The sequence below is a fragment of the Sphaeramia orbicularis genome, chromosome 13 (assembly GCF_902148855.1).
Source record: "Sphaeramia orbicularis chromosome 13, fSphaOr1.1, whole genome shotgun sequence".
Classification (NCBI taxonomy): domain Eukaryota; kingdom Metazoa; phylum Chordata; class Actinopteri; order Kurtiformes; family Apogonidae; genus Sphaeramia; species Sphaeramia orbicularis.
The window spans coordinates 24410684-24436381 of NC_043969.1; the positions used below are offsets into that span (position 1 = coordinate 24410684).

Consider the following 25698-nt stretch of genomic DNA (forward strand, 5'->3'; position numbering starts at 1 on the left):
ATAAAGACAGTTTGTGGTCTTTTTTTTTTGTAAATTTGGGGCCTGAAGAGACGCAAAACTGCTCATTTGGGTGTAAAGTTCAAAAAGTTTGGGAAGCCCTGTTTTATTAGGACTATTATGAAATAGCCCTCTGTCCTCAGCTCTTATTGTGGCCCAGACAAGTGCTTACTCATGGGGGTTTGGTGGATTCCTCTTGGTAATCTTGTACATCGCCTCCTGTGTTGTGAGATTCAATTGATATTCTCTGAAAGTCATGGTGAAATATGCAAAGTGTAGGTCTCAAAGGTCTTCATCTTCCAATATTTTTGATATATGCGTATAAAAATTCCCCAAAATATGAATGTTATTAAGAGGGATTTCATCTTTCCTATTATCCAGTAGAATCCATAAATAGTGTCCTTTCCAAGGTGTGAAAGGTGATTGTATTATTATTGTTTTATTATAGTATTGTTATTTATTCAATTTTAGCAGACTTATTTGGTCATAGTCCTGGATATATTTTTCATTTAATGTACAGCATACAAATGACAGTAAAGTAAACCCAGAACCTCGAAATTGGGAAAAGTTGTTTTTTAAGAAAAGGGTGATGGGAGTAAAATCAGCTAAAAAGTCTTTGACTAACCCTCACAGACCCAGGACAGTTGTCGTGTTTGACCCGTGCTTTACTTATTTTATTCAGTTTTTCCTCTTCTATAGTATCAATCAGGATTGGGTGTCATACATCATATTATCCAGGACAACATCAAGATTCACCTGGATCATTTAATATTAGAATTTTACACTTTGAGAATGGACATATTTAATAGAAAGACTTTATTTATTATTTTTTTTAAATCACAAAGAATATGCAGTTTTATAGAACCTTCAGGGTTTTTATAATGTCCTGTTTAGAGAGCTATATGTGAATCATTTAGACTTCCACCAGCATTTTTTGTATCTAACCTTTCAAGCCAGAGCAATTTATCCGCAAAATTAAGAAATCACAATAAATTAATTTTGTAAACAATGACTTTTCTTAAATCTATATGAAATAAACGCAAAATGTATATTGTCTCAGATTTGTGAAGCTGTCCAAGTGTCCAATAGAGTAAAGTTGAGCAGGACTCTGAATCATACTTGAAGTTAAGATTTCCGACGGCACGTAAATCTCTTGCCGTCGTACGTCACCGCCTCTCCCAGAATTCCTCTCACCAGGAAGTGGAATGGTCGAGAGGTTTCTGGTTTTGTTTTGACAATGATGGAGGAGGAAGAATTTGAATTTGCAGAGGATTTAGAGGCGATTTTGCATCTCACTCCTGAGGTGCAACTTGCCATTGAGCAGGTAGACAATTGACAACATTAACGTCGGTCTTTTTAGATGTTATTGTTGCTAACAGACTGTCAGTTGTTTGTTTAGCTTTAGCTTGCTAAACCAAATCACTGGATATGATACCGCTGTGTTACGACCATTATGTCATTGATTAAGTTTTTCATATAACCTCAATAGAAGAAAACCCTACCATTAACTTCAACTGACTTAACGTAACGTAATCAAAAAGCTGTACTTGTTTGCAATGTCATATTTGCAGAGACACTCCAGTAATGTCAGTAATTGCTAGCAACGTTATTCGTAGTTGCACATAAACGTTTAAAGCTATCCTTGTTTGGTTGCCATCGTCCTAAATCATATTTATTGAAAGCCGTAATTTCCCGAGGAGCTCGTTAACCGGCAGCTGTCTTTTCTGTGCAAGGTTTTCCCTAGCCAGGATCCATTGGACAGAGCAGACTTCAATGCTGTGGAGTACATCAACACACTGTTCCCCACCGAGCAGGTACTGTATGCAGCTAAACTAACACACATTGTAGAGCTCCCTCATGTTACAGGTAGCACTGACACAAATGAACTGCATCTTTTTGAGTTTTAGTATTTTTTTTTTTATTTTATAAGGTGACCCAACTGATGACATTTAGTCTCAGCAGCAGGAAATTATGCAATCTACATTATTAATCTTATATATTACCTATGCTTTTACTACTGTGATCTGTGGCCAAAATGCTTTTTATACAAATACTCATTTTAATTATTTAGTGGAAGTGTGTGTATCTGTGAAATACTTTACAGATATACCTGAAGAGCTAAATTGTGACACTGAGTTGACATGCTATGAATTTTGTTTGGACAAAGACAACACTTTATGGCCAAAAAAGTGAACCTTTTTGCCCTACTAGTTTGGGTAATTCCCAGTTTTAACTGATTTATTTTTCTGGCAAAATAATCTCAAGGCAAAACATGATTTAGAAGTGCTAACTATACATCATATAGCACATATGCATCTTGAACATCAACAGTAGCAAAAAACACAGAAGCAGCGCTTGCAAGGATGTCCGTGTGCAATATTTGGTAAAAATAAAAAGTAATTTTAAACAAAATACAGGACAGATTTGGGATTTGGATGTGTTTATTTATTTATTTAAATTTTCAGATAGCAAAAATTCTGTTAATGGTATTACTGATAATTGTTTTTGTTTGTTTGTTTGTTTGTTTTTCATAGATATAAAAACATCGCACACTTTGCATATTAACAGCATGTGCAAAGGTGTATATATTTTTCCACATATTGTTTGGCACAGATGACTATGTGTAAAGTATATGGTTTCTATATGTGTCTCAAACAAATAACATATATACTGATATGTAGATGTATATTCGTGTTTAGTATGTGGAATCAAAAATGTATTGCATTTTCATTTAATAAATTGTACACATTTCAGTAATTTTATATAACATACTGTACATGTGTACGTGCACATGTACTCTGTCTCCATAAGGGGTCAGTGTAACCCTGTAGTTTGCACTTTGTATATACAGCCAAAAGAGCCCTTGTTGTACATTTTCACTTAATTAAGTTTTGTGTGTAATAAATTAACAAACTAGACTAGAGACAGTTACAGCATCATTCAATCCCTCAGGTCAAAATATTGTGATTTTTATTCACATCAGTATATTTGATGATTTTCTGATTTTTTTAAAAATGTTTTTTATTTCTCTCCAGTCTCTGGCTAATATCGATGATGTGGTAAACAAGATTCGCCTTAAGATTCGGTGAGTAGATACAAATAATATAATGATCCTTTTTTTTTTTTTTTTTTTCACTGTACTTTAACCCATAATGTGACCAAGTGTTGTTAATGTTTGCTTTTTCCAGCCGCCTGGATGACAACATCAGGACTGTAGTGAGAGGACAGACTAATGTGGGCCAGGATGGCAGACAGGTGAGCTGAGCTGCAGGTTGTAAAGAAAGCTATTGCAGGCATCTCGTAGAGTGTTTGGTGCACGTTATACTGTATAATTATCAGTATAATCATCAGTTATAGTGTTCAAACTAGCATCCTTTTGCTGCAGTTAGAGTAGTGCCAATTTTTGCTCCCAACCCAGAAAAACATGTTCCTTCCCCTCGCCCGCTCTTTCCTCTCTCCACACTGCTTCCATGGAAAAGGACAGGATGACTCAGATCCATCCCAAGTGCTCAAACTGCCCCTCTTTACGGAAAACATGTCTGGGAAATAGATTCCTGTATGTAAATACTTAGATTTCTTTTAAACCCAGGCTTTTGAGTCTTTGCCCTTTCTTGTGGCTACATGACGGAAAAGAACAGCCCCTGCTGATTCAATCCAGGTTCTTGCTCTGTCAAGAACTTGTGGTTTAAAGGGAACATGACACCTGATGAGAAAGCTGTGTGTGTTCTGACTGGTTGACACAATTAGGTGTGCGTTGTCGTCAGGGTGTCTGGCCTGGTGGCCCCATGTTTCCCAGTTAGCTACTGTTTAGTAGCGGAAACGCTCCAAATCCCCTCCAGACCAATAACATTATACAGTCACACACAATAATTTCAGTTTGTTTTTCCAACCCCACAGAACTATTCCAACATTTCCAGAGGGAAAGTCCTTTTTGCAGATGGAAAGATGGAGAGGTGTTTGTTTCAAAATGGCAATTTAGACATAAAGAGCAATAGAATAAAACCAACAGGATCAGCAGTTTAGTTCTTCCTGCTGCTGACTGAACGCCATCACTGAGCTAAATGTAATCCACAGGTTGAAACCATAGATGGTAGCATTTATGGAGAAGGATAGAGAGTGCCTAATAGGTGCAGAGAGTAAGTATAGAAAGTGTGGGGAATTATTTCCCTTCAGTCATTTTTCTGTTAGGAGTCAACTTGTAATAATACGCTGACACGAATTGGTCGGTCTCCAGTGGCTGATATTTGTGCTTGGTCAAAGCTGTGGTATAGTAGTAGGATATTTGCTCTCTTGCCAGTGTTGCATTGAATTTGTTGTATGCACTCTGTGGTATAATTTATCAAAGCTCCCGGTAATCACTTCAGCACAGCAGTTACGTTACCTATTTGAAAAATCTTGAACATATTTTGTATTTGTTTCAGTTGTAAGACAAGATCAAAGGACCCTTGTCTTAATATAGTTGGTTAATACAACTGAGTGACATTGTATTTATTGTTGTTATCCTCATTATGATCCTCATGATTCTTTTTTGTTTTCTTTGACAATGAAGGACCAGAAAACTTTTTAATTGAAATTCATGTATGAGGAGAGAAGCTCATCAGTAAAGTCAAACATTTGACATCAATTACTTCCTGCCATTCACATTCCTCTTAATTTATTGCGGCTCAGCTTTTGCCACAGTGGTTTACGTGCTCAGTGGAACACACAAATGCTTTTTTTCTTCAGTGTGTGAGTGGTTTAAAGAAGTGTCAGGTGGTCTTCTTATAGATTCCACTCAATGCAAATATTTACTTTCATCTCAGTAAAAGCAATTCACAGCTTGTTTCAGTTTCCATGCTTTCATCTTCTCCAAACTCTTGTCTTGCACCATCTAATCAACATCTTTTTTTTCTTTTGTCTCTTTACAACTTTTTCCTTTTTGTATTTTTTGCCTTTTTTACCCAAATCTGGGCTATTTTTCAAATTCTTTCTGCTATGAACCGTTATATAGCCAATTAAATCTGATGGTTTTACCCATATGTACCAATGTGTTGCTTAATTTTACAGAACTGCACTGAAAGAGAACAATATACCATTAGCCTCATAGCATATTTGCCTAAGTCATATTTTTTTCAGGTCATGGCCAATGATGCCAAATGAAGCAGTTGTGTTAGGAGAGTGAAGTTGCGCAGATATCACAATTTGGCCAAAAATATGACTTACACAATTATGCAATGAGACGATATTACAATTTTAATACAGTTATCATTGCTTCTTATAATATTTTCTTTTAGCCCTCACAAATTCATTCTCTCCAAATCATATTCTTTGTCATTTTTGTTTTCTGTTAAGCAAAAGTCCTCAATAAAAGTGATTCTCTGAAAAAGAAGTTTACATGAAATATTTAATTGGAACCAGGTATCAACTTTTAAAGTAGTTGTGTGAATTCTTTGGATGTATTATGTTTTGCTGTAACTTAGGAACACTATTTAATGTACCTTCACTTGGAAATCCAAAATGTGAGAGGTAAAGGTGAAATGCGCCTTCATGAGAACATCCAAAGTCTGTCAAAGCCTTGAAAGAATCTGGTCTTTCTTTCACTAAACTACTTAATACAGCCTATTTATGCCATGGAACATGTGCTACTTAATGCCTGTAATAGAAATACACTGGTATGTGTGTGTGTTCATGTTTGTGTGAAAGAAGATAACATCTTGGGCATGGAGGCGCCTGCTGGGCAGTGGTCTCTCTATACTTTCCTCAAGGCTAAATACAGGAAATGAGCACTAGGAAGCAAGCCAGATTGACTCAGCTGAGTCTGCAGGAGCGACAATTGCGGCACTGGAGTTAGGGCCTCTTCTGTATGCACTTTGTTTGCTCTACATCTCCTCCAGGGAAGCTTTTTAAAGATTCTGTGGCACTCCCTTCCTCATGATTATCAGATCAAAGAATGGTCCCATAACCTGCCCTCATTTTTCCAGTTTAGCAAGTCAATTTCCATGCAAATATCTGTATGAGTCAGAAGTTAGTTGGATCTTATTTACGCTAATTAAAAGCGTGTAAGCCTGTCAGTATGTCTCTGTGTGGATAATGTATCTGTCACTAAGCAGTTCTCTTTATCGTTGCGTTTATGTTTGTGTGTGTGCGCAGAAGTTCTTTGTGTGTTTGCTGTCCACTTGTTTCTTCGAGGTGCTTGTAAAAGTGGTAAATTCTTTGCACGGCTGGTGCCAGCTGTTAGCATTGCATGTGTGTTTGTGTGTGAGAGTGAAAGAGAGAGTCAAAAAGTCTGTCTGTGTCTGCAGCGCTGCCACTCAGAGCACTGGGCCAAGTGAAACCAATTACTCTGGCATCAGATGTCACAGCAAATCTCAGTTTAGGACCATCAAAGGCCAGCTGTCATGTCAAATAATGAGGAAATATTAGAATAACACTTCAGCAATCTTAGAGTTGTAACTGTCGAATGTTATCTAATCAGGTCTGGCTTTATAGATCGTTAAAACTACTAATGATCTTTGCTTTTATAGTGACAGCCTTTACACAGAGCTTAGCCTTAAGGCTTTCATGTGAACTGAAGTCGTATCAATGTATCACATCTACATAGCCTGTCAATTAGACGTCTAATTAGTTTGAATCTGGAAACCCATTTTCTAGCTTATTTCAAGGCCTAGAAAGAAATAAAAAGGGAAATTCAATAAATAGAAGTCTTATCTGCTGCAGCAAAGTTTTCATGTTCTCTGCTGAAAAATATGTGGACTTTATTCAACCTTTGTTTTTTGCCATTACAACTACTAAAACTGTTTTTGTATTCCTCCTGCAGACTGTCTACATCTTATAGCCCTGTTGCATTCAAAGACCTAACAGAAAAAAGGGAGGCAGAGCTGTCTCTGTTCAGTGCACTAAAATGATCAAGCCTGATTCAGGCCACGCTTTGGCCTTGGAAGTCCTTGACCTACCTTTTTTTTTTTTTTTTTGCCTAAACTGTGCGATCACACTCTTGATTGAAAAGTGTTAAACACACACTTGTGTATTAATTAAAAATGTGTCTTCTCTGCATGTCTTCTCTCTTTGCTTTGTGCAGGCGCTGGAGGAGGCCCAGATAGCCATTCAGCAGCTCTTTGGCAAAATCAAAGACATCAAGGATAAAGCAGAAAAATCTGAACAAATGGTACATACGCATGAATACACACACACAAACGCACACACAAAAGCAACTTGTCTGAAGCTTATCAAGGATATGACCCCAGAACAGAGGAGATGTGGTCTGTATTCCCCTTGTGTTAAACACAGGACAGTTGGGAGAGTTATTTAAAGCACAGGATAATGCACCTTCCATGTGTTCGTCTGCTCCTCGCTGTGGAGTGTGTGTGTTTGTGTGTGTGTGCTGGTGAGTGTCAAAGGAAGGCCAGTAGGCTTGATGGGTAAAGGGTGAAGGGGGGAGCCTGGCAAGCAGACCCCTCCCTCAAGAGGCATGTCAGAGCAATTATTTTTCAAACCACTGGGTGTGCCATTCATCCCACTTTATTTCCCTTTGTCCTATGGCTCCGTCCACCAGTCCACTGTTATTCTCTCTCACACTTGTTCACCTTTTCTTGCTTTTGACTTTCTCTCCACAGTGCATTTTTCACCTCATCTGTTTTTTTTCTTGGGGTTGTTTTTCCACAAACATTCTGTCATTGCTCCTGTGTCATTTGACTAATGTCTCTGTCTTGTTCTCTTTCCTTCACAGGTCAAGGAGATCACAAGGGACATAAAGCAATTAGACCACGCCAAGCGCCACCTCACTACATCCATCACCACTCTCAATCACCTGCATATGTTGGCAGGGGGTGTGGATTCTTTAGAGTGGGTACAATGATGGTTAATGTACAAAGACATACACAGTTTCCCTCAAGTTTGTTCATGTAGATATTATTTTTGCATCTGTCGAAGGCAAGATCAGAGCAAATGGTATTAAATAGATAGACATTAACATTATGAGATTAATAGTTATAGTTTTCAGAGCATCAGAGTTGTGTGTAAAATTACATTAAAAACATTCCAACCATCAAATGCACACAGCAAAGTGTTTCATGATTGATCATTGAAAAAAAAAAAAAAAAAACAGAAAATTGGGTGTTTTTTTTTTTTTTTTTAATTACAGCCCACATATTAATTTAGATGGCCAAAAAAATTGAAATTTGATACTCGGTTTAAAACATAATTATCTACATGCCTTGATGAACAGCTAACACATTTTCCCTTTAATCGTCTGAATTTCTAACATCTGTATCCCTCTTTTCCACTTACCCTCTGATTGTTAAGTGCAGTTTGGTTTTTATTATCACTGATTTTGTGCTTGTAATTTGTTTACATGTTAAACCCTCCTGAGCTAGAATAGGTGGATGATTCAGTAAAATATGAAAATTGATCTAATTCTTATGTTTTGAATGTGTCTTGTCCAGGGCCATGACCAGAAAGAGGCAGTACGGGGAAGTGGCTAACCTGCTACAGGGTGTAGTGAACGTGCTTGAACATTTTCACAAGTACATGGGCATACCCCAGATCAGACAGCTGTCTGAAAGGTAATGAGTATGCTCTCACTAATACATGCACATATATAAAATGACATAAAACCGTCCTCCGTTAATGGTGCATTTTGCTTGCATACCATATCTTCATGGGTCTGTCCAAGACTGCCTTTTAAGTTCTGCCCTCCCAAATCTTTTCAGCATCTGGGGGTTTAATGCCTTACTTGAGCTCCCCTTTTTGATGTTAAAGCAAGTCATTTCCAGTAGTCTATTCAGAGTGTGATCTCTCCCTTTTGCTGAAATATTCCACTGTTAGTCTGCTGGAAAACTGCTTACAGTACGTGGTGTATTGCGAGTCACATCCTGTTTATGCACATTCACACATACACACACAGGAACATGCAGGAAGGAAACACACTGAATAGAGTCCTATTATGCCTGCAGTTCGTCCATTGTAACCGCTTGGGGCTTTAGTTTTCTTAGGGTGTGTTTGTCTGTGTCAGTTTAAGTCTGCGTTTGAAACACAGTATACACTTGGGATTACTTATTGAAATTTGAGTTTGCAACTCATCATATTGTCTATAACATGAATTGATATACAATTGATTTGGCAGACTAATGTAGTGAATTGGGTGATCTGTAGGTGCATTTCCATCTAGATTGAAAAACTCGCTTGGAAATGCCAGAAACACTTGAAATTTTGCACAGAACTTTTTTGGGAAAGGCAGAAAGCTTGTGCATCAGTACAAGGTGAATAGTGCATCGAAAGAATGTTCATCGAATCGTCATAACCGTTGTGTGCTTGCATGGAATTAACTGAATTAACACACGATAAAGTGGTGCCAGGCACAACAAACTCCACCCCTCGCACGTATTTTAGCTTATTTTGGCATTGATCCAGCTGATGTTATGTCTATGCATGTGGTGATGTCAGCATATCAAATGCCTCTGTATATGTGCCACGTTTGAAGTAAATTGAAACAAAATTGATGTTTTTATGGACATTTGAAATTTCGCCCATTATAAGTAAATGGGACAAGAAAAAATATTTTAAAAATCCATAAAAAATTTGAACTTTGACCTACTTTTCCCAAACTTTAATCAGATCTATTCTGGATCACTTGCAATCTGTAAACCCAATTTGGTATGAATTCAAACCAATAGTTTTGCTGTTAAAGTGTTAACAAACAAACAAACAAACTGAGCCACAAACAATACCCCTTGCCTCCACTTCGGGGTGCGGGGTAATAAAGCAGAATTGCCATATTATATGGGAGAAAGAAAAACCACGAAGTATGAAGATCTGCAGACAGACATATTAAAGACAGAGACAAACCATTGAAGAGTTTGAGGAAAGATTATGTGATTCAGATTGGTGGTTAGGTTTTGGGTGCAAAAGCTGCAGTCAGCTGCAGGTTTTTGTCAAAATACCCATTATGTCTGTCATCTCTACAGTCATACTACATCTAACGGGTACATTTTTAGACCATGGTGATGGTGCTTATAAAGAACCAGCTCTTAATATTCACACCACAGCAGTGGAAAGAAATGCACGTAAGTGTGCGCTTTCTTTGGCAGGTTTTTCTTTTTTTTTTTTTACTTAATTTTTATTTAGTTTTGCTCATACAAATATATAAGACATTTTACATACATAAACATATCTAATCAAACATCCCCATATGGCATACAGTATATGAAAAAAAAATGGATATCTCCAGTAGATACTGATTACAGTTAGTCAAAAATGAAACATGAATGACTCTATAAAGAGACAAAAAAAACAAAAACAAAAACAGTATACATGTATATGACCACTTCTGAATTCTTATCGTATTAAAAGGTTAATCATGGGACTCCATTTCTTTGTGAATAGTTCTCCCTGAATTACAATATATGTAAGTACATCAGTAATTTGCTCCATCTAATAGGTTTCCCTCACTTTCTCAATCCAAATGTTATAAGTGGGACTTTTGCAGGTTTTATGAAAATTTGCTTAAAATATGCAAGACATTTGGATGAAACCTACCTACTGTGAGAGTTTGAGTGCTAAGGACAGTCTCATGCAAAACAACCCTTAATATTTATTTATTTAACCACAGAAACACACCCATTCTCAAAGTTAAACTCGTGTTTCCCACGACCCTGACAGATTAAATTACAATTTTACAAACATGTTACAGGAAAATCAGAATTTAATTTAATACATTGGCCAAATTCATGGTCAAGTTCAAAATGGTGCTGATCCAAGAAAATAAAAAAAGATGACCTTCTGTGTTGTTTTGACTGAGGTATGGCAGGAGGCGTTCCTACAGAATAACAGCTGTGTGGAAGAAGTGAGTCTGCAAGAGAAACAGACAATAGTACCGGCATGGGGTAGGAAAAGCTATGAAGGCAGGGCAGACAGCTGTACACAAACAGTTAATAGAAAGTATCAGGGCTTGTCAGCATGAAATGTTTGGAGTCTCTAACAGCAGCCAGCTCAACACTAGCACATATAGCTTTAACAGACAAGAGACAGATGCACAGAAAAGAAATAGATCAGACTAATGTAGGTGACAGCTGATGAAGAGACAGGATAAAAGATCATACAAGGACTACCCCATGTTTTTAATGTTTTTGAAGTAAACCAGATGGAAATGATACCAATATTTGTAGCAGTGAGGTAGTTTTCACTTTGTAACGTAGCTAAAAAAATTATCATCAAATAAGCGGCTTGTTTCCATGAATCTGACACAGTTACGTGTTATTGGATAGGTGTATAGGCTTAAAAAAGGCTGATTTTTTTTTTTTTTTTTTGGTTCATTGGTTCTTAAATGAAATCTGGTTCCACTTAAATCTGTTTAATAATGTCATAGGCTAAAGGGATATTGGAGCTTTTCACAGCTTCCAACTGACATTTCTCCAATGCTGTCATTACTATTTAAATGAACTGAAAGAAATTTGCCTTTTGTCGCTCCAGTAATGTGAACTTCACTGAATGAAGTCCACTGTCACCTTTGACTGAGTTTGACACTGTTTTTTTTAATGCTTAATTCTCCTGTGTTCCCATGCCATGGCTGTTAGTGTTAGCTAAAAAAACAGTTATCTTCTGTGTTTAGCACAGACATTGGACTGAACATGACAGGACAAAATGCAGGAACAGACAGCCATGGTGACTGCTGCCAGCCTGGTCAAATAAAGCTGTTACAGAGGTTTCTTGAAAGAATACTACATCAACATGTCAGAGTATGAGAGGATGTAGAAGGTGTGGTTGATGTGTTTTTAAAAATATTGTCTTTGAGCCACAGTTAGACTCTCACACTGCCACAAGATGAATAGCCAGGTATGCAGCTGGCAGCAGGTACATAAATTTAAGGCTGCCAGTTCAGTTGGCATGGCCCTGTGGTACTGTCCGTCTGCACTCTGTTAGCCTTGGGGGCTGTCCTTGTCCTGGACCTGGCCTGGATGCTTTCAATTCATACAGCCTCCGATAGCCTTAGACCTCAGCATGAAAAGGCTTTTTGTATATAGTATATTTTTGTGGATGCTATAAGAGCAGCAGATTCATTGACATAAATACATAGTTGAGTCTGTGTTAAGTTGATCGTGTAATGGTTTTTTTAGACTGACACTGCAACATAAACACAGAGGAGGTTTTAATTTTTACCAGCCAACTTTTGCTTTAGAAGCTGGTATAATCAGGTTCACTGAAAGGATGAGAACACCACAAATTTTGACAAAAATAAAAGGTTTGCGGTGCATAAATCAGAGGACGGGAATCACAAAAGATTCCATCTCTTGTCATTTGTTGCAATGAAGGTTTTAAGATGTTTTTATTAATATTTCAATGATTATTGGCTTTTTGTTCAGTGTCATTGTTTTTTTCCTCCTGTCTAGAGTAAAAGCAGCACAAAGTGAGCTGGGAACTCAGATCTTGGCAGATTTTGAAGAAGCCTTTCCCTCTCAAGGCTCCAAGGTATATATGTTACAGTGGAATGGGGAATGTTTTTTTTTTTTTGTCTTGACACACTAAATATAATATCCTTTCTAACTAATGTGACCTCTGTAACAATCTCTTCCCTCAGAGACCTGGTGGTCCCAGTAATGTACTAAGAGATGCCTGTCTGGTGGCAAACGTGTTGGACCCACGCATCAAACAGGAGATCATCAAAAAGTTCATCAGACAGCACCTCTCAGAGTATCTGGTACTTTTCCAGGAAAACCAAGATGTAAGTAAGAATTAGAAATAATAAGATAAATGGTGCCACTTTGCTCTTCTGTCAGATTTTATTAAGCAGGACATAATTAATGAGTGCTTAATTAAAAAAAGATGGCTTTAGGTTAAAGATATAAAAAATAGTTTATCCAAGCACTAAAATGGTTTTGTCAGTTTAGACACAGTTCTTGATATCAGGTTTCATCTGCCAGTTATGCTTTGTAACTAGACAGATATTAAGGATGGGGGTGGGTGGGGGGCTGTGTTGTATTTTGTTTTTTTTACTGCGTTCCATGAAATCACATATTTATAAGAGTAGAAATTACTTTCAGGAAATGTGACAAAAAGCTAATCAATAGCTGCTTCCTTTCTTCATGTTTTCTGTCACCAAAGGCCAGGGAGGTTGACTCCAAGGGTAACCTCTGTTGTAACTCTAATGAACCCCTACGTTCATTGTTCATTACCCGCTTTGTTGCTCAGGTTGCTTGGTTGGACAAGATCGATCGCCGGTACGCCTGGATCAAGCGGCAGCTGGTAGACTATGAGGAGAAATATGGACGCATGTTTCCTGAGGAGTGGTGCATGACAGAGCGTATTGCTGTGGAATTTTGTCACATCACAAGGTAAAGTATAACACGCTGTATTGAACTGTATATAATAGTAAAAGCCAACTTTGCTCATTAGCTTCAGGTTGCGAATTCATCCAGAAATCCAACACTGATTGTGGGCGTTTCCTGTATTCTGAATTGTACCACAGTAATATGGCATGCCTGGCGTTGGTCTGTGATTTGCTTTAAGTTTGTGTTCAATTGACGTAGGTGGCCTACATGAGCAGTGACCGAATGTCAACACTCTCCAGTCTACACAAGAGACTAAAGGAGTGGGTGCAATTTGTGTGTTGCTCCCAGCTGCAATTATCAATAAAAAAACATGTGGCAGTAATCATACTACTATCGTAATAGGAGATCTAGCAGATGAACACAATTATGTATTAACAAGAAACATTGGGAGTATTTTGGGATGTTGAAATTACAGGTAATATGCTCGAGCTGTATTTTTATGTGTGCATATGTTTGTATGTTTGAAAGGACGGAGCTGGCCAAAGTTATGAGAACTCGTGCAAAGGAGATTGAGGTGAAGCTGCTTCTGTTCGCTATTCAGAGGACGACAAACTTCGAGGGTCTGTTGGCCAAACGCTTCACAGGATGCACCTTGACTGATGCACCTGGAGTAAGACATACACTCACAAATCACACTGAACGTCCAGCAACACAAGTAGGCTCAACCCGCGAAATCAAACCTAGAATCATAAAGTATTTTATAATGTGGTCTCAGCCGTAGCCTACATGTTCATCCAGGGCATGTCGTTGGGTAGATTTGGATGTAAACCAAGGAAGGATAGATCACGAAATGCACAATTAGCTTTGTTGGGCACAACTAGGCCGAGTTTGAGGCGTGTGGATATTTAGGTGATACAGAGGTCCTTTTGTTTTCACTTCTGTTTACACCCATGGCTATTGAGTTCTGTAATCAAATCAGGGATCAGGTCAAGTGGAGTCTTATCATTTGGTGTGTAGTTTCAGTAGATACTTGCAAAAATGCTCTATGTAAATGTTACCAAAATGTGACAAAAACTCAAGTTTGTCATACAGGGGAAAACTTCTGTTTCCTGAGCATCTCTTAGAACTAGATGCTGTTTGTGTGTTGGTCACCATGCTCATGAATTGATCACACAGTACTTGTATTATTAAGTTGTTTCTATGTGTGTACAGCAGAAAAGACCAGAGAGCCCTTTAGACCCCACGAACCCCTTTCTGGAGGATGAACCGGGTGAGGATGTGGTCACAGAGAAGGATGAAGATCTGGCCAAGGTGAGTAGACCCACACCGGTCTGGAATGTTCAGTATTTATTTTTGGCAATTGAGCATTTCCCACAGCACTTTGAAAAGTGATTCTTTTCATAGTCTTATGTTAACCTTTGTTTGTTGAAATACAAGGATATGTTTGAATTTCAACAAATATTTCATTTCTCTTTCAGCCCAGGAAGCCCAAAGCTCCAGACAACCCTTTCCATGGCATTGTATCCAAGTGCTTTGAACCTCATCTCTATGTCTACATAGAATCTCAAGACAAGTGAGTAACTTACACACATACAGTAGATAGATGAGTAGGTATTGTATATACATGTAAACACAGATCCAATAGGGTCATGGTACACAGATCCAGAATCAGGAGCAGGTCTTTTTTCCATCACTCATTAATCAGTCTCATCCCCACCTCCATCTCCTTCTCCTCTTTCATGCCTTTGACATTGTCTTTCCATCTCTTGTTCCTGTACATACCTCTGTCTCCACTGTGGCAGAAATGTTTCCCATTAGCAACAAGACCACAGACGCTGAAAGAAAGCAAGAGGGGTTGAAAGTGCTGCTACAGCAGAATTGCCTATTTTCATTCCCACTACTTTGTATTTCTCCTTTCTCTTACCCAGTCTCCTCTTTTATCTGTGCGTCATTTTTATTCCACTTTTATTGTACTTAATGTGTTGTTTCTAATCTTTTCATTTTCCCCCTGGTTCCATCCAATCTGATTGTCTCTGTTTTCTTCCTCTTCTCCTCTCACCTCCTCCTTTTCTTCCATCAGTCCATCCCCTCCCCCACCAATACCGATTGCTCCTGAAACTGAACATAGTTTTTGCGTTTTGCACGCAGCCCCTGCCCCTTGTTTTTTCGAGCAATAATTGCTATTTGTCTGTCCAAGGAAACAGCACTGACCTATTATCCTTCTGCAACCTCATTTCAGTTCTTGAAACAGGCAATGGCCAGATCAGTGTGTCCCTAGTGGGACATAGCAGGAGAGAACAGTGGCCTGCTTGTTTGGTTCTTAGCTAGTTCCAAGATTCAGTAGAACTGGGCCACACCAACTGACTGTGGGCCTGCTGACTATAGTGCTGAGGACTTTGATATGCTTGTAATGTTTTTCTCCAATTTAACCTTCTGGATCTGTCTCTCTGCCTGTTATTTCATCCCTTTGTTTATTGAAAGATTGATGTAATCATATGTTTTTAATGTTTAGAGGTTTTGACTTGATTCATTCAATTTCTTTCATGTGGCCTTAATCCAACCACCTGTGTGTGTGTGTGTGTGTGTGTGTCTCTGTGTATGTCTGTGTGTACTTGTGCATCTGCAGGAACCTGGGAGAGCTGATTGACCGGTTTGTAGCTGACTTTCGAACGCAAGGCCCACCCAAGGCGGGTACAGAAGAGGGCGGAGCAGTCCTGCCCAGCTGCGCTGACCTCTTCGTCTATTACAAGAAGTGTATGGTGCAGTGCTCCCAGCTGAGCACTGGAGAGCCTATGATCGCCCTCACAACCATCTTCCAGAAATTCCTGAGGGAGTACGCCTGGAAGATCCTCTCTGGCAACCTGCCTAAGTAAGACTGATTCCGTTTCAGTCATATTATTCAAAAATGTGTTCATTACATATGCCTTGTACGGATGCTTCCTATTAGGTAAACTCTATCTAAACTTATCTTAGGTAAACTTTGTCACTGAATTAATATGTGTTTCAAAACACTAAAACTACAAGAAAATATCAAATAAGTGTTGCTGTAATATACACAATGCCAAGTCAGCACTAATAAAATGTCCATCACTGATTTCATCTTGCTTTAAACATATACTTTACTTAAATGGTTGAATGTGGGAGGACACTGAAACCAACATGGAAGATACTTCTAGATGCTTGGCCCAAACAAATGTGCTTGATTTGAAGTGACTGGTAAAATTGCTCAGATACGTCAGTACATTTTCCCACAAGTTGTGGGTGGTGGCTTTATTCAAATTATTATTTCAGAGAGCAATTTAAATACATGCCTGGTGTATAAATTTGTTTTTCTCCAGAAATATGTATATTTAAGAAAGGGCTGATGGTAAGAAATATGGGTTCTGAGCTTTTTTAGAAAAATTTATACAAAAATGATTGTTCATCATCGTCATCATCATCATCTTTAACTAGCTGTTAGCGTGTTGTTAATTACAGTTAATTCATTTTTGAAAACAAAAATTGGGCACTGGGCAACACTTATTATTTTGGAATTATTTCATAAACAAACACGCTACACCCTTGTTTCATTATTCTTGTATGATGATGGTGCTGATTAGAAGTAGTTTGAAACATAACATCCTCAACCCTCGCCGTGTTTGAAGGATTGGATTAGCATACTTGAAGGATCTGGAGTTGGTTATGTTGTGGCAAAAAAACCATAATACGCCACCAGCAAAAACATATCTAGCTCACTGGCCACATTAGAACGCACTGCTGGCATTGACGTGCACACACACACACACACACACACACACACTCTAAGGCATGCTCTGTTTCGGTCTCAGATATGCATGCATGCTAATTGCACACTTGTGTGCATTCACTGTGTAATATATGCCATATTCAAAGCTGTATACAAACACTCATTTAAACATGCACTCGGATGCTCTGGAAGTGTGTGTACTTACAGACACATGCACACACGCTTGTTCAATATGCTGTGAATTGGTTTTGGGAGGTTTTGAAAGGGGCCCTGGAAAAGAGCTTGAGCTATGTTGTGGTTTTACCCACATGTCTCTGTTATGACGTTTATTAATGACTGGGTTGCCGTCGAAGCCTTGTCGGCACAGCATCCCTTTACGTACGTCTGCTTGCAGTTAGGCCTGTTGTGTCTAAGTTTATAAACATGATTTTTTTTCACCTATGGTCTAAAAACATACATGTAGCACAAACAGTTTTCTTAAATGCTGCTTTGGAAATAATTATGTGACCACCTGTGATTTTCTATAGATATTCAATAGAGTGACTTCTGTTATTGGAATAATTGTTTCTTGATTGTTTTCCAATGTCTGTTGTTTTTATATGTACTTGTTATCAACAAAACTGGCTTTTTATCGTCATTATTTTGAAATACTACCTTTTCTGTATTAGATTCATAAAGCGACATTTCATGACTTTTCTTCTCATTGTACCTGTATTTATGCAATCCGTCCTTCTCCCCCTCTTTCTGTTTTTATCTATTTTATCCCATCTGCAGGTCTAGTAGTAACAGTGGGGGTCTTACCATCAGCAGTCTGCTGAAGGAAAAGGAAGGCTCAGAAGCAGCAAAGTTCACCGTCGACGAGCTCTGCCTGATCTGCAGCATCCTCAGTACTGCTGAGTACTGCCTGGCTACCACACAACAGGCATGTACCTGCAAATAAACACACAGAGATGCACATATACTGATGACTTATAGTACAACCAGAGCCCTTTTTCTGTTGCTGTACACATTTCTACAATTATTAAGCTTTTTTAGTGTTTCTTGGGTGTTCACATGTTTATTTGTGTTGTAGCTGGAGGAGAAGCTCAAGGAGAAAGTAGATAAAGTCCTTGTGGAGAGAATTAATTTGACTGGGGAGATGGATACATTCAGCACGTAAGCAACAATATTTCATTTGTAAATAAGAGCCTGCACTTTTTTAATTGTTTCATTTAATTACTCTCCTGTTTTTCAGTGTAATCTCAAACAGTATCCAACTGCTTGTTCAAGATCTCGATGCTGCCTGTGATCCCGCTCTCACTGCTATGAGCAAGGTTGGTCACATTTATGCAATAGTGAAACTGTGATTTTATCAAGTTATCATTTATATTATAGTTATATACATATATTATACACTATATTTACATGGTGCCATTACACACTACAAGATCTTCCTCCAGGATATAAAAAATGCAAGCCTCTTTCTGCAGAAAATGATCAAAATAAATCTCTAGATTAAAACTGTGAGGTATTTTTGGTGATTAAGTTAAATTATCGGCAGAAACCATACACTTTATTCTCTGTTCAGCTTCTGATGCTAAAGATTTCCTCCATCTCTTATCTCTGCCTTCCAGATGCCGTGGCAGAGCGTAGAGCACGTGGGAGACCAGAGTCCTTATGTTACGTCCATCATCATGCACATCAAGCAGAATGTGCCGATCATCAGAGACAATCTGGCCTCAACACGCAAATACTTCACACAATTCTGCATCAAGTTCACAAAGTACAGTCAAACACACACTTTCGCACAATCCGCGAGGAAAAAAGCAAAGATTTGCGATACTAATATGTTTGTTTCTCTTTCTGTAGCTCCTTTATCCCCAAATTTATCAACCACCTGTTTAGATGTAAACCTATCAGCATGGTGGGAGCTGAACAAGTAAGTTTTAGTACAAATGCTTAAGTACATTTTACATTTACACATACAGTGGTGGGAAAAAAAAAAGTTTTCAGACACCCTTAAAATGATCATGAAATATATTTTTTGTGATTCAAAAGGTGTCACTGCATTAGACAGAGACAAACAAATGCAAATTATTTTTTTTGTTTATTGTTAAGAAAAATTGACTAAATAACTAAATTCTTGACAGTTTCAGCATGTCATGCCCTGAATGTGTTCATTGTTTTACTGAAACATCCAGTTTTGACCTCAATGGAACTGTACATGTACAGAAGGGAGCATGTGGGTTTCAACAATGGCACAATACTTGGTGGAGTTCAGTGACTTAAGAGTAATTCTTAATGAAATATGTCACAAATGCATGGGTGTTCAAAAAAGTTTTTCCACTACAGTGTGTGTTATTTCATTATAAGTGAGTCAGAAATACTATGCATTGCTTGCTCGGTGTGGAATCATATGTGTTTCAGCAGTTTTTTAATGTATTACATAGTTTTCTATACCATAATCTTCTATGAGGGCTGTTCAATAAGTTCATGGCCTCACCCAGAAATACTGGTTGTTATAATACAGGATGTTACATTCTTTCGTGATGGGATAGTGATGCTTGAACATCGATGGACCAAGTGCATTGCTGTAAATGGAGATTATGTTGAAAAATAAAATATAAATTATCAGTCTGTGTTGTTCTGTTCTGGGTGAGGCCGTGAACTTATTGAACGGCCCTTGTATAATGATACAAGGTGGCATTAATAAAATGCACTCAGTGTTTTGCAGTTCTTTGTTTTTTTTTTTTGTATCCATCAGCTCCTCTTGGACACTCACTCTCTGAAGACAGTCTTGCTGGATCTGCCTTCAATAGGTTCGCAGGTGCTTCGCAAAGCACCGGCCAGCTACACTAAGATAGTGGTGAAAGGCATGACCAGAGCCGAGATGATTCTCAAGGTAAGGAGGGCCACTAAACTGACATAAACTAAGCCTCAGTGCAAACAATCGCTGTGGATGGGAATGTGTAAATTGTGACAAATGCATTGCACTTGTGCTGAGCTTGCCTTACTTAGATTAAATGTTGGAAAAAGCATAAAACACTCCCAAAGCAAGCAGAGATTTTTGTAAACAGTTTACCTATCACATGTAAACTCGGACTGAGCTTGTATCTTTAACCCATGATTTTTAACTACGCACTTGAGTTAATTTCTAAACGTTTCTAAATATAAAATACTTTAAGCTAAACACATTATCACAGTCAGTCTGTTTTTATAGAATACTTCAGATTTTATGACATTTAACTTGTGTGGTTAAATTTGTGCCGGCCACTTTTACAACCAGGGCTTCAGTTTGTGACCTTTAAAGGCTTGGAACCTTAGATAAAAACTTTTATGTTAAGTCTATCTCAGGGGGCTCTCTTTATCTCGTGATTGCCATTTAACAGAAGTAACATTGAAACTCTGACATCCCCAGTTAAGCATGAACTTCAGTGTGAATGCTAATGCTGGACCAAGAAAAGCTTGGCACAACCTGCAGCTAACTGCTTTTTCCACTGATTGAGGCTCCATCGTAAGGAGAAACAATAGAGTGAACAAAACATTTCTCCACTGAGTGTTTGTGGTTTGACTGGCGAGCCACTGTTAAGATGTTTGTCTTGAGTAAGTTGAGCAGATTATCTACTTAGAGTTTATTTTCGGCAGAATAACCCTTTAATTGTGTCTTTAACCCCACTATAGCACTTTATGAGCATGTTTCCATAAACTAACCCACCTCACAAGAGGTAGGGAGCGAATGGGAGCACAGTGCGAACACTACTGGTTTAATGAGTGAGACTGGCCAATAAGAGACACACACACACACACACACACACACTCACTTACTTACACAGCATGTGGTTGACCTTGAGCCAATGGAAAGGTGTGAGTAAGTAAATAAGCAAATGCATGCAACCATGCATCTACTCACGAAAACTCACACACACTCATGCTGTATAACAGTGTGTGTGTTGGATGTTGTTTTCACTGCCCAAAGCAAACACAGGATCCATCCAGTCAGCCATGCCCTAGAATTACCTTTTGAGACCCTAGAGGACACTGGTATGTGGCTGCCAAAGAATTAACTCCACCCTAATTAACTGTCCCCTGAGTATAGAGAAATGTGTACACACACTGAGACACACGCAGTGGATGTCCAGCTGTCCTTTGATTCGTCCTTTGTCCTTAACTCCCAGAAGACCTTCTTTCCTTCCTGAATTCATCATAGCTGGACTGTCTTGTTTATCAGCCAGTTTGACCTGCTCTAATCGTACTGCGCCACACCTTCCTTCAATGTTAAGATCAGCGGCAGACGCCTTACGGTATTATATTTGAGATGTGGACCTTGACTTCACTCGGATTTTCTGCCTTCAGACATCGATAGCCAGGCAAACTGTGCTGAGCGTTTTATGTTTGATTGCCCCTTTTGACTGTTTTCTATTAGAAGGAACCCTGCTCCGGAATAGCCTTTGGTATTTAAGACTTTTCTTTGTTACTTGGAATATATGAATCCACCACACATTACAGAAGCTTTCACTTTATAAAGATAGAGAATGCATTTAGATCAGCCCACTGCTGTCTGCTTCTTTTGAGGTTAACTGCCAGTGGGCCCCTTCAGCTGGAATGTGATCTATATAGCTTCTTAAGAACTCTCACAGATACAGCTGACACTGCATCAAGGCCTATGAGTAATTCACATGCATTACTGTGACAACAGAAGACAGCGTAATCATTGTTGCAACTAGAAATCCAACACTAGAGGTATGAAAGGATAAAAACATCATGACAAACAATTTATTGAAAACACTTCCCAGAGGTACACATAACAAAAACATCTAGTCCTAACAAAATTGTTTTTAAAAAAAAATGCTGCAGAAGACAACAAAGCATAGCATTTTTCCTGTACTTACACCAAGGTTTAAAAAATATATTCTACGGTTCACCTTGTATGAGGAAATTTTTGAAGATGCATACAAAGAATTCTTCTCTGGGCATGAAAGAGAAAGCTCATGTAAGTAAAGAAAGTCTTTTGTGCGGCTGTGTTTTCACCATCGAATTTATGCAACATCAAGGTTCCTCATAGTTAATTGCTTCCACCTTAGGCTGAGACTGAAGCGTCTGAAAGACAACCCCTGAGAAGGTCAATACAAGAATTCCTCTACCTAGCCTCAACAATGGTTTTAAATTACACTCTGTAATGCAGTGACTTGAAATCAAATCTGCCCGAGCTCCAGTAAGAAACATTTCTACGCTTTTCAAAGCTCTTTAGATTTTAGCAAGTAACTAACTTCAGGATTTTTTTAACTCTCCAAATAATTAAGCTCGGTATAACTTCTCTGAATGAGAGTCAGTGTTTTTGAATGTTTTGATTAATTCCCAGGAGGTATTGTATTAAAAGTCCAGAGGGCGAAGTAGTGCATTAAGAAAAGTGTCTGTTCATACTCTTGTAAAATGTTCAGATCTCTGTCGTCTACCCACTTAATTCTTAAATCAGCTCTTTTTACAGTTCACGAAAATTAAGTGGATGTTCCTAAAAAGGTACAAGTTAGAAATTAATGGTCTGTTCTGACAAGAAAATAGTGACTTTTCTTGCATTTCCACACATGTAAGATCCATTCCTTTTTATTTCTGTCTATATACTTGTCAGATTATCCCATTTAAGTGTTGAGGATGAATAAATGTGGGCTGTATCTCATGTAAGCCAGGGCACAGTTCTGTTCAAATTACATAGGATTCTGTCTTTCTGTCTGCCGGGCCTGGCCGATACGATGCCTGTGTGACGTGGCTGTTTTCCACGCTTTCCCAGCCCAGCCCACCATAGCTCCATCTTTCTCCCACCTCTGAAGGTCTTTTCTGGGGAGCATTTAAAAGGCAACCCCCTTCCCCACCCTTGTTCAGCCTGGATTGCCTCCCTTACCCACCCTCCCACTCTGTTACTCTTTCTTTTTTTTCTCCTCTCTTTCCCTGTTTATGCCCTTTTTTCATTCTTAAAGTCCCTCTCCCCCCTTCCTTTTCCTTTTTTACAAGGTCCCTACAGGCCTTCCCTTGGCCTGGCTCCAGGACAGTTGCTAAGTAAATCACTCAGTCAGCAGGGCTGGTAAGAAAGCAAAGAATTCCACACAATCCTGAGCCTTTCATGCCTGCTTTTCATGCTCCTGAATCCACCACACACACTCTGTCCGTGCTCACCTTCTCATAAATTTCTGTACCCTGAGCAAAACACAGAGTATTACAACATGAAAGGAACGATTGAGTCTTATTTGAAAGGAAGGAAAGGAGAAACATTTTAAGAGACAGTCCCTGTGTGTGTGCATCAGCATGAAATGGGTGGTGGAGGTCTGTCAGCCATGTGTTCGTCTGCCTGCTTTGTAGCGGCTGCAAGAACTGCTATCTGATCCACGTTTTCCACCCAGACTCTATTGTTGGAAAAAAGAGAGAGAATCCAATCCACAAGACTTGTGCCCCATTAAACGTTTTCTGCCTGCTCTTGACTAATGCTGATTTTTGCCCAGACTCATTATACCACCAAAATAATTACCGGTGAAGCTAATTCTTGCCCACTCATGCATGGAGTAATTGGTGTGTAAAAGGAAAAAAAGAGTGAGGAGTGGGCTCCTAAATATAGTTCCATAGTCTCCACTTTGTTTGCAGCTAGAGCTGCTTGGTTCTGTCAGATGCAGTCCCCCTTTCCCTCATTGGGCCATAGCCACCCCATGTGGGATCATTTAAAGATCTCTTGGGTCGTGCCATGCTGGTTCACAGGAAAAGGGGGAGGAGGGGTGGAAACCAACATTAACCTCCTTTCTTCTGCAGGTGGTGATGGCCCCACATGAACCACCGGTGGTGTTTGTTGATAACTACATCAAGCTCCTGGCTGATGGTAACCCTGAGACCTTCCAGAAGATTCTGGACATGAAGGTCTGTGAACTGTTTTTTTTTTTTTGGCTCTCATCCAGTTTCATGTTTTCCCATAATTCTGTTTTGCATGTGCTGTAAAAATTGGTGCAGGGAATCAACACATTCTTGGGGTCTGTATCAACGTGCTGGATGAAGTAGTTAGTGAGGTATCTTCTGGTTCAGCTCAGGATTTTCTGTGTCACATAGGCAGTTTATGTCTTACCAGGAGATGAGGTAACGTACGCGACAAACCAAACCTGTTCTAGAGCAGGTTAGGTTCAAGATCGCAGATCAAAATATCGAAAAGCACCACTTACTTACCTCTGCTGATGAATCAGTTCTCCTTGATCTTACAGGCCTTGGTGAGAGAATAAAAAGGAAAAAATCAGGGTGGTTGGGGTGAACTGTGTGGACAGAAGGTCTACAAGGACGGAAAGAGTTATATAGACCATCCAAACCCTTCGGCCTTCACGTTGACTGCTTTGTGCCATGGCCCAATATATATAATCTGAAAACAGTTATTAAAATACTAAAGCACTTGACTTGTTGAAAATATATTTACCATTGTGTCTGCTTTATGCTTTGAATTAATTACGGTGTGTAAGACTCAAACTTTCTTACACACCATAAGAACCCATTAATTTAACTGAATAAATAGTTGTAATTATAACACACACACTCTGACAGTGTACCATCTCATTCCGTCTTGGTTTTTCGTTGCAGTGGCAGTGTTGTTTATAACATATTATTACATCTATAAACCCCTTTTCTCTGTTTAGACTTATAGTTTGTTGTTTTTATGAGACGTGCATCTGATCTCAACCTGTCAGTGTTTGTGATTGATAACCTGTTTCATGTCAACACACTCATAACCACAGTAACAAGGTTTGAGTTGACAGAAGAACTTGATAAATACCTTTGTGATGCCACTTGTTGTGATGACTGAATGTTGAGCCTGTTAACAAAGAGACCCTGCCTCTGTTGGACTCGGTTTGTGATACAGGCCCCTGATTATCCCGTTTTCATTTTGACTCATTTAAGCAGATATTGTACATATTAAGTGTAAAGTATATTAATGCTGTGTTGTCCCCCTGTGTGTGTGTGTACCTGTGTGTGGATGTGCAGGGTTTGAAGCGTAGTGAACAGAGCAGCATGCTGGAGCTCTTCAGACAGAGGCTACCCACTCCCCCTTCAGGGGCTGATGGCGGACCCTCTCTGTCCTTCAGCGCTCCCACTCCTGAGCAAGAGTCCTCCCGCATCCGCAAACTGGAGAAACTTATCAAGAAGAGACTGTAAACAGACACAGTGGCTACTCATACTTCAAACAGTCTGCAAGGCCAGGTTGTCTTTACCTGTCCTGCAGTTATTCATCTCAAACACTCTGTTATTCTCCATTTGGTTGTCATGGAGAATTAATGAAAGAGCAAAAAGTCGACTGAGTTTTCTGACTGACGGTTGAATGAATGAACCCAGGCTGCGCTCGATTATATGAAGAAACTTCCTCAACTGCTACTTCCTGTTGGTACATACTGTATGTCATTTACTTCTGAGATTCCCTGACTTTATTTTCATGACACTAATGTCAGAACTTTTTAACACTGATGCATTGTTGTGCAGCATACTTCCACTTGTAAGAACAAATGTTGTGCTGTTAACGTAGATCTACTCCACTGGCTGCCTCCCTGGGACATGTCTAATCCAGGATGATTACAGGAAGCCTGATTTTAATTAAAGTTTCCTGAATACCGTGTATTTCAAGGGTAGCAATGGCTTTCGTCAGTCATCTTCATTTGTAGTTGGGGGAATTGGGTTGAAATGTGTGTGAATCTCTGCCATTAATTAAAAGTGGACATGCGTCAT

General features: G+C 38.9%; 1 protein-coding gene across 2 annotated transcripts; it reads left to right on the forward strand.

Moving 5' to 3' along the window:
- The first annotated feature begins 1190 nt into the window (after nucleotides 1–1190).
- vps53 (VPS53 subunit of GARP complex) lies at nucleotides 1191–25697 on the forward strand. 2 transcript variants are annotated; one of them, XM_030151840.1, is made up of 22 exons: nucleotides 1191–1321; nucleotides 1731–1811; nucleotides 3033–3082; nucleotides 3186–3252; nucleotides 7055–7141; nucleotides 7703–7818; nucleotides 8418–8537; nucleotides 12360–12438; nucleotides 12548–12691; nucleotides 13159–13301; nucleotides 13767–13908; nucleotides 14451–14549; nucleotides 14717–14811; nucleotides 15865–16107; nucleotides 17758–17905; nucleotides 18056–18138; nucleotides 18218–18296; nucleotides 18597–18745; nucleotides 18832–18901; nucleotides 19727–19864; nucleotides 23755–23859; nucleotides 24964–25697. In XM_030151840.1, the coding sequence occupies exons 1-22, from the start codon at nucleotides 1235–1237 to the stop codon at nucleotides 25132–25134; spliced, it is 2496 nt and encodes an 831-aa protein (XP_030007700.1). In that variant the 5' UTR covers nucleotides 1191–1234; the 3' UTR covers nucleotides 25135–25697. The 2 variants fall into 2 exon arrangements, with proteins under 2 accessions (XP_030007700.1, XP_030007701.1); XM_030151841.1 differs by having other exon boundaries at nucleotides 14454–14549.
- Nucleotide 25698: the final 1 nt, after the last annotated feature.